The 8,624-nt window shown below is 37.2% G+C and overlaps 3 protein-coding genes across 3 annotated transcripts; all 3 read left to right on the top strand.

Annotated features, from left to right (window-relative positions):
• Positions 1 to 440: 440 nt before the first annotated feature.
• On the top strand, positions 441 to 901 carry LOC149656995 (uncharacterized). The gene is made up of 2 exons (XM_089844652.1): positions 441 to 515; positions 584 to 901. Exons 1-2 carry the CDS (start codon positions 441 to 443, stop codon positions 899 to 901), a joined length of 393 nt encoding a protein of 130 aa, XP_089700778.1.
• An 88-nt stretch (positions 902 to 989) lies between these two features.
• On the top strand, positions 990 to 2,354 carry LOC149656994 (uncharacterized). Its single transcript, XM_089844651.1, has 2 exons — positions 990 to 1,224; positions 1,588 to 2,354. The coding sequence occupies exons 1-2, from the start codon at positions 990 to 992 to the stop codon at positions 2,352 to 2,354; spliced, it is 1,002 nt and encodes a 333-aa protein (XP_089700777.1).
• Positions 2,355 to 2,368: 14 nt separating this feature from the next.
• LOC149656993 (uncharacterized) lies at positions 2,369 to 3,721 on the top strand. The gene has a single exon (XM_089844650.1). It carries the CDS (start codon positions 2,369 to 2,371, stop codon positions 3,719 to 3,721), a length of 1,353 nt encoding a protein of 450 aa, XP_089700776.1.
• The last annotated feature ends 4,903 nt before the right edge of the window (positions 3,722 to 8,624 follow it).

Raw genomic sequence — 8,624 nt, 5'->3', positions numbered from 1 at the left:
ATTAGGCCTAATTCACGCGCGCGCAAAAATATTCATTTTTTTGTGTTTGTATTCATTTGTGTTTATATTCATTAGTGTTTTATATTTTTTGTAAACCTTGGATTATTATCGTTCCTTGAAAAAACAGTATAGAAAGCTTTAGTCGGATATTTGTGTAAGAAAAAATAAGTATAACTGCTTTAAACAGAATCTTTGACCGAAGGGATCGGTTCGCTTGAAAAGCAAAGTAATAAAATTTGCTAGCTTGGATAGGATAGATCAAAGATTCAGAGTATTATATGACATGCACGTGCATTAGTAAAAAGTGAAAGTTAAGATAAATAAAAGAGAAAATGAGGGGATAGAATAATAAGGGTAAAGGCCGATGCTCTGGCCAAAATTGCAAATTGGTAAAAACATAAACTGAACTTTGAATATGGCAATATAATGCCATATTCATTATGAATATGCCATTTATATTGTCCATTGAATATAAAAATGGACAATATGAAGTAGCTTTACCCTGGAAAACGGAAGTACAATTTCTACGTGATAATTATGAGGTAGCAAAAAGGCGAACTTGGAATTTGATCAAAAAATTAAGTTCAAAGCGTATGATGAGGTTATTCATGAGCAACTAGAATCAGGAATAATTGAAAGAGTCCCAAGTAAGTTTGAGTACCCCCCACCAAAGGGACCATTATACTATTTACCACATCAGGGAGTGTTTAGGGAGGAAAGAGATACAACAAAGTTAAGAATTGTTCAGGACGCGTCTTCTCACGCAAAAGGCATGCCCTCGCTAAATGATTGTTTGGAGGCAGGACCAAATTTACTGCCGGACCTTTTTCGCATATTGGTGCGCTTTAGGGAGAAAAAAGTAGGAATAACGGGGGACATAGCAAAGCCTTTCACACTATAGGGATCGCGGAGAAAGACAGGAACGCCTTGCGTTTTCATTGGATTGAGGGGTTAGATCACCCACAAAATAAAATTTAGTAGAGTATCGAATGACTAAAGTCACCTTTGGGGTAACCACTTCGCCCTTCCTATTGAATGCGACCATTTTACACCACTTAGAGAAAACAAAAGAAAAATACCCCGCGGCAAGTGAAAGTTTAGAAAAAGATAGATATGTTGATGATATGGTTACGACAAAGGATAACCCCGATGAGGCAGACCAATTGATCAATGATGCAACCAAGATATTGTCAGAAGCGGGAATGAATTTGAGAAAAATAAGAAGTAATTCGAGTGAAATAAGAACTAAGTGGGGGTCACATGATAAAAGTCAGGAACAGAAAGGTCTACCTAATCCTACAAATACCAAGGTTTTGGGGATGTTATGGGATGAAATGACAGACAATTTGTCTTATAAAGTTACGTCACTTTTGGAATTTATGATAAATAAAGAAAATACTAAATGAGGAGTACTGAGAGCTGTCGCACGTATCTTTGACCCTATGGGTTTATTGGCCCCGTTCACAATCCGGGCAAAATTCATATTTCAAGAACTGTGGGTTAGAAAAATAGACTGGGATGAGGATTTACCTAAAGACTTAGAAACGAAATTTAATGATTGGTGTAATGAACTATCAAAATTGATAGAATTTGAAATACCCAGGTTTTTTTATAAAAATCAATTAGATTTGAAACCAGAAGCAATAGAATTGCATGGTTTTGTAGACGCAAGCGAACGTGCATATGCGACAGTGTTCTATTTAAAATGTATGTATCCTAATGGTGAAATTAATTCAATACTGATCGCGTCTAAAGTAAGAGTAACCCCGTTGGGGAATCAAAAATTAACAATACCACGGCTAGAACTGATGGGTGCATTAATAGGCGCTCGATTGAACAATACATTAATGGACACGTTGACAATTAAACCACAAAAAGGAATAATGTGGTCAGATTCGGAAATAGTATTAGCATGGATCCGCGGATCTCCTAGCCGATGGAAACAGTTTGTCCAAAACAGAGTGCGCGAAATACAAACGCGAACGGAAACAGAAATATGGCATCATTGTCCGGGCAAAGAAAACCCCGCTGACCTTCCAACTCGAGGGAAGTCTCTAGAAGAAATCGCCTCAAGCGATCTTTGGTTACATGGACCAACTTGGCTTAGAGAACATATAGATCTAGTAAATGAAGAGAATAATTTTGGAGAAAACCAAGAATTGCCTATTGAAATACAGGATGAGTTAAAAAAGAAAGAAGTAGTCGCTTATATGAATCCGGTACAGAAATATGAAGGGTTATTGAATTTAAAAAAGTATAGCAGTTTGAACCAAGTCCTAAACATAACGGCGTGGATTATGCGTTTCATCCATAACACAAGGAATAAGGTACAAGAAAGAAAAAGGGTCCGATGACAGGGGAAGAAATAATGAATGCTGAAGTGTTTTGGGTGAAGAAAGCGCAAAAAGAAGATTTCTTTGATGAAGTAAAATGTTTGGAAAATGGACAAGAAATATCGAGAAAATCAAGTATCACATCACTGAACCCGTTTTTGGATAAACAAGGGGTCATGTGTGTGGGAGGGCGCTTAGACGCGGTAAAAATGACTTACCGAGAGCGACACCCGTGGATGTTGTCAGGAACTCATCAACTATCATATTTAATTGGATGGCAAACACACGTAAGATTGAAACATGCAGGTAAAAGCGAAGTATTGACGGAAATTAGAGAACACTATTGGATACCAAAGATCAGGCAATTAGTGAATAAAGTCATTTATTCATGCCCAAGATGCAAGCGATATAAAGCCAAGCCTATGAAAGCAGAAATGGCGCCACTTCCGGACGCAAGGATCAACCCAGCTCCACCCTTCGAAATATGCGGCATAGACCACGGTGGTCCAATATATGCAAAACCAGAAAAAAAATGTTACTTTGTAGTTTTCACCTGCGCAGTAACGCGTGCTGTCCACCTAGAATTAGTTACGGACCTCACAACAGAAGCCTTTCTCATGGCATTTCGACGGTTTATTGTGCGAAGAGGAGTGGTCAAAATAATTTACAGCGATAACGCGGCAAATTTTAAGCGCGCAGACGCGGATCTAAAAATCTTGCAAGAAAAAATGAGAAGTCCAGAAGCAATGGAATATTATGGAAGTTTAAAAATAAAGTGGAGATACATAGCAGACAGGGCCCCCTGGTGGGGGGGATTTTGGGAAAGGATGGTGCGTTCCGTTAAGGAACCCCTCCGCAAGATACTAGGAAGAGCCCACCTAACATACGAAGAAATAGAGACTCTTCTCATTGAAATTGAAGCGACAATAAACTCCCGCCCTATAACATACATCTATGAAGACCCAGGAGAGCCAAGGCCATTAACGCCAGCTCATTTTCTAGTGGGGAAAAGACTGACAACTCTACCATCACAAACGTTTACAAATGAAGATGTGCCAACGGTAACAAAACGCGAAATTGTTAAACGCTTGAAATACAGGCAAACTGTTTTGGATCGGTTTTGGATCCGTTGGAAAACCAATTATTTGCTAGAGTTGAGATCGGCTCATCACCGAACACAATTGAAAGGTGAACCGAGTAAAGAATTAAAATTAAATGATGTTGTTTTGATAGAAGACGCTATGAAACCACGAGCAATGTGGAAATTAGCGGTAATAGAACAAGTAATGAGAGGTAGGGACGAAATCATACGTTCATGTATGATAAGACTGCTAAACGGTAATCGACTACGTCGACCCGTTCAACTTTTATATCATTTGGAAATTTAAATTTGACGAAAGACAACTCTCTTCCTTGAACTACTTAAAACGTAGTTCAAGGGGGGGAGGATGTTGAAAATAAGTGTATGAATTTTAATTGATGTGCATTTGTTTATGAATGTTTTAATAAGAATTAGGCCTAATTCACGCGCGCGCAAAAATATTCATGTTTTTTGTGTTTGTATTCATTTGTGTTTATATTCATTTGTGTTTTATATTTTTTGTAAACCTTGGATTATTATCGTTCCTTGAAAAAACAGTATAGAAAGCTTTAGTCGGATATTTGTGTAAGAAAAAATAAGTATAACTGCTTTAAACAGAATCTTTGACCGAAGGGATCGGTTCGCTTGAAAAGCAAAGTAATAAAATTTGCTAGCTTGGATAGGACAGATCAAAGATTCAGAGTATTATATGACATGCACGTGCATTAGTAAAAAGTGAAAGTTAAGATAAATAAAAGAGAAAATGAGGGGATAGAATAATAAGGGTAAAGGCCGATGCTCTGGCCAAAATTGCAAATTGGTAAAAACATAAACTGAACTTTGAATATGGGGGTGGAAAATTGAAATGGAACTTTGAAACCTAGCTAGGAGTCCTGACTTGGACGTAAAAGAATAATCACTTTGGAATGGGCTAGCGAAGAAGCTAGACGTCCTTAGTCGGGCTAAAAAAATGAAGCTCAGACCTAGGCAAGGAGCTATAGTCTTCGGACTTAAAAATTGAAAAATGAACTTAGAAAATTGAAAGGTACCACGGAAATAATGGAATAATGGAAAAGGTTTAGATACCTAGGAAATAATAATGGAAATGGAAAAGGTTTAGATACCTAGGAAATAATAATGGAAATGGAAAAGGTTTAGATAATATGGAAATAAAGAAATGGAAAAGGTTTAGATACCAAGGAAATAAAATAAATGAAAAAGGTTTAGATACCACGGAAGAATAATGCAAAGGAAAAGTTAAAGTAAAGGAACAGTTTAAAATAAAAGAATTTGAGTTGATTGGAATTGAATAAAGCGTTGAATTCGTCTAAAGCAAAAAACTGAGTGACTTTGTTATTGACTGGAGTTACGCACGAACGGGGACTTATGGTTTCGATTTTTCAGTCGGTCGGAACACTTATAAAAATTTAAGCTCTCCCAAAATTAAAAGTAATGGATTAAAAGAATAAAGCTATGAAAGCGAAACATGCTCTACAAGATTTAATTGTTCTTTGCAATATGTATGTAACCTGTATTCTGACTTAATAATAGATGTAACCCCAGAGGTAATTTTTTTAACATGGAAATTTCTACCAGATTCGTCGTCACCTGGCTTCAGTAGTAAGTTAAATGACACCTCAATTGATTGTTTCAATAGATCGGTGAAGCTATTTGACATACTTATGGCAGCTAAATTTGGTATTTTATGTTTCTCGCGTATTACTAGAATCCTTAAAGCAGCACTTCTCTCAAGGTCACTAATTTGCAAATCATTATTCACTATTTCCTCATCCGCAAATTGTTCACTATCTTCTAATTCTGAATTGGAGTCGTTTGCTAAACATTCAGGAACAGTTACGATACTTTTTCCTACGTGGTTTCGGTAAACATGACTTTTTAGCGACACATATTTTTGAAATATGCGTGTGCAAGGTTCTAAGGCACATTTAAAACTTCGATTAGGTTCGTGCGAGTGAAGCACAAACAAATGTTTTAGTCATGACTTATAAGACTGTTTTTTCACCCTGGGGTGAACACAAATAGAGCACGCAAAAACCATTTTGAGGTCATAAATTGCAACCTTTATAAGACTATTTTTCACCCTGGGGTGAACACAAATAGAGCACGCAAAAACCATTTTGAGGTCATAAATTGCAACCTTTATAAGACTATTTTTCACCCTGGGGTGAACACAAATAGAGCACGCAAAAACCATTTTGATGTCATAAATTGCAACCTTTCAAAAACATAAGACATTACAGTAAAGACACTTCATTGGTGGAACGATCTTAACTTAAAATTAAATTTGATTTGAAAAAATTTCAACAGAGCTATTGCTAACTTTATCCGGCCAATATTATATTCTAAATACCTGTTACATGTTTAAACCCATTTATTTGTAAATGCTACAACTTGGGCTATGTGTGGTTAAAGCTGATGGCTTAAAAATTGTTATCAAAATCTATACACTCTAATCAAAATCAAAACATTCCAATCAAAATCTAAACATTCTAATCAAAATCTAAACATTCTAATCAAAAAGTAAACATTCTAATCGAAATCCAAACAGCTGATGGTTTTCGCAGATGGACTTTTCAGTTAAAATGGTTTTTTTATTATTTATTTTTCTCCCAAAACTCTCTCACTCGTCACTCCTCCTTTAAAAATATTATTTCGTCGTGTCACCTCTCCTTTGAAATCTGTGGCGACGATCGGCGGTGAAAAGTCGTGGCCCAGAAAGGCAAACGCAGGAGTGGCCGCATTCCACTCCCGAGGTAACTAAAAATAGGCTTCATAGGGTAAAGTTGGGTTTTCAAAAGCCCTTGTTCACGATATAAAACGAGCGGGCACGAGAAAATCGAGAGAGGGTTGGGGAATGTACCCCCCGCTACCCCTTTTTTCTTTTCAAGCAATTCTAACCGAAATGGGCAGGACCAAAGATTTGGCGCGAAAAATTCCACTCAAATAAAGTCTTACGAAATTAATTATTTTCGTAATATCTAAAACCTTTAGATTAAAATTTCAGTATGAGCGCGTACCATCGATCCGTTTCAAGGTGTCAGTTACAGATTACAAATACAAGAATTAAAACTAGTCTATATTAACTAGTGATTTAATTTATTAAATTATTATTCAATTTAGCTGCTCCGAATGCTTTTAAAGCACTCTAAAAGTCATTGACACAATGAATAAAGAACATAAAATTCACATTACACTACTCTATTTCTAAACCAAATTATATTTCCAGCCGGAAATAAAAATATATATAGAATACATGGATAAAAAGCTTACCTTAACTTATGTAGGGAATTCTTATTATTATCGAAAATTTACTTTGTTGGTAAGTAAAAATGATGAATGTAAAATTAAGGAAAAGAATTCTGGAAAACATCGATAGCTAGTTTAGTATCAAATTTTTGCTATGCTGCACTTCGACCAAAGAAAGATGTATGAATATTAATTTGGAAATGTGGCGGTAGAATCGAAATTATTGTTTGGTTTGGTCACTAAATAAGCCTTTTCAAAAAGTTCTCTATACAAAATATGTAGTCGTGGGAAAAAGCAGGGATGGAAGGCATTTTACCCTCCCGCGTTTCTGCGCGCGCACCTGGACTTTTTTATAAAACTTATTCTGTCGCAGCGCTAACTTTATTCACCACTTTAAAAATATTGAAAAAACAAATACTATTAATGTGCATGCCTATTATCAGTGAATAGACCCGTACCTATGTAGTTCTACTGGCTAAATAAATGGTCAAAAGAATTTCCGAAAACTCTTTGAAAAGAAGTCTTTGTAGTTATTTGGTCACGTGACAGCTACTGAGGCGCCGAGAGGTACCTCTGGATACGGGTTTTTCTTTGTCGTTAAACCTAAAGCCTGGTTCACACCTGGCGAATTGAGCAGCGAACGGAGGAGCGAACTGAAGGCGCGAATAAGTAAGCGAATAGATCCAAGCGAATGAAGGAGCGAAAAGCTGTCACACTAGGCGAATTGAGGGGCGAACTCTGCAAAATGATAGCTGTAGGGGGTGCTATATTGGCGGGAAAATCAGAAAGCTTGGCGGCGCTGGTTTGTCTTTCATTTCCAATAGATGATAGAATGATAGAAAGAAGGTGCTTGCAATGCATTGGGTAGGATTTCTGTAGCTAGAGGATGAACAGCGAAGAAAAAAAATCAAAAGGACTGTATGGGATTTGATTAAGCATCGTAACCATTTCAGTATCTATAACCATTAATCTATATAACTATGAATATACAGCTGTATCATATGCAGATTTATATAATGTCGATTTGGTTTGGGTGTTACTCTCCTGGCTCTGACGCGTTTTGCGTAGCTCTAATAGCCAATCACGAGACAAGAGGAAGTGACGTTTCGAATTTACACACCGCCGGACTCCCCCCTTCCTTCTCCCGCTCCTAACACTAGCAGACACGTGACTGATGTCTCCTTTCGCTAATAGACCAAGAGCCAGTGGCCTGGATCTTACCTCATAAAGTACAAAAGGTCTGACTATTGGAATGAGTTTAGTTTTGATGCTCATTAATAGATTTGGCCGTCTTACGCGTCACAGCTGGGGCATTTGAGGGGGGCGGGGTCATGTTTGACCCTAATGAGGTATGATTTCTTAACTCATGAGGTACATGAATAAAAAAGGTGGCAAATGATAGAGCTGGAAATGGCGATTCCAAATATATGAAATCTGACGTCATCAAAGGGGGCCATCAATAAATCAGACGGGGGTTAAAATGGTCAAATGAGGTATGAATTCTTATCTCATGAGGTACATGTATGAATCCGGTGTTGTTTGATAGATCTGGTCGTGCTAAATAACAGAATATAAAATCTGACTGGAAAATACGCGGCTAAGGTTTAATCTGACGGCCTGATTCTTGCGTCAGACTATGACAACTTCGTGCCTCATAATGCTAGATTCCCACTGGACCGAAAAAAATCGGCGGAAATCACACAGCTGACGGTAGAAATTTTAACTTACGCCGGCGTAGACCGTTCACACTACGACTGAACGTATTTGATTCACGTGACAGATTTGAGTGGCTTCCACAACATCTACTTCGCACTCTGAATTGGTATCTTTGTCCCATTTTCGCTTAGATCGTACAAGAAGGGATATTTTCTAGCCTCCTCGATAAAGTCTTCCTTATTAACGTCTAATCTCTTTTTCCTTCCATTAGTTTCATTTTTATTTCT

The sequence above is a fragment of the Phalangium opilio genome, unplaced genomic scaffold (genome assembly GCF_054372755.1).
Source record: "Phalangium opilio isolate 3A_F unplaced genomic scaffold, DU_Popi_V2 ptg000077l_1, whole genome shotgun sequence".
Classification (NCBI taxonomy): Eukaryota; Metazoa; Arthropoda; class Arachnida; order Opiliones; family Phalangiidae; genus Phalangium; species Phalangium opilio.
The sequence above is the reverse complement of the archived record's forward strand: the minus strand, read 5'-3'. Positions and strand labels throughout refer to the sequence as shown.

Coding starts and splice junctions, on each gene's coding strand:
- LOC149656995 (XM_089844652.1), top strand. CDS start 441: ATGAATATGCCATTTATATTGTCCATTGAATATAAAAATGGACAATAT. Junction 516..583: donor CTTTACCCTGGAAAACGGAA/GTACAATTTCTA, acceptor CAAAAAATTAAG/TTCAAAGCGTATGATGAGGT.
- LOC149656994 (XM_089844651.1), top strand. CDS start 990: ATGACTAAAGTCACCTTTGGGGTAACCACTTCGCCCTTCCTATTGAAT. Junction 1,225..1,587: donor GAATTTGAGAAAAATAAGAA/GTAATTCGAGTG, acceptor CAAAATTGATAG/AATTTGAAATACCCAGGTTT.
- LOC149656993 (XM_089844650.1), top strand. CDS start 2,369: ATGAATGCTGAAGTGTTTTGGGTGAAGAAAGCGCAAAAAGAAGATTTC.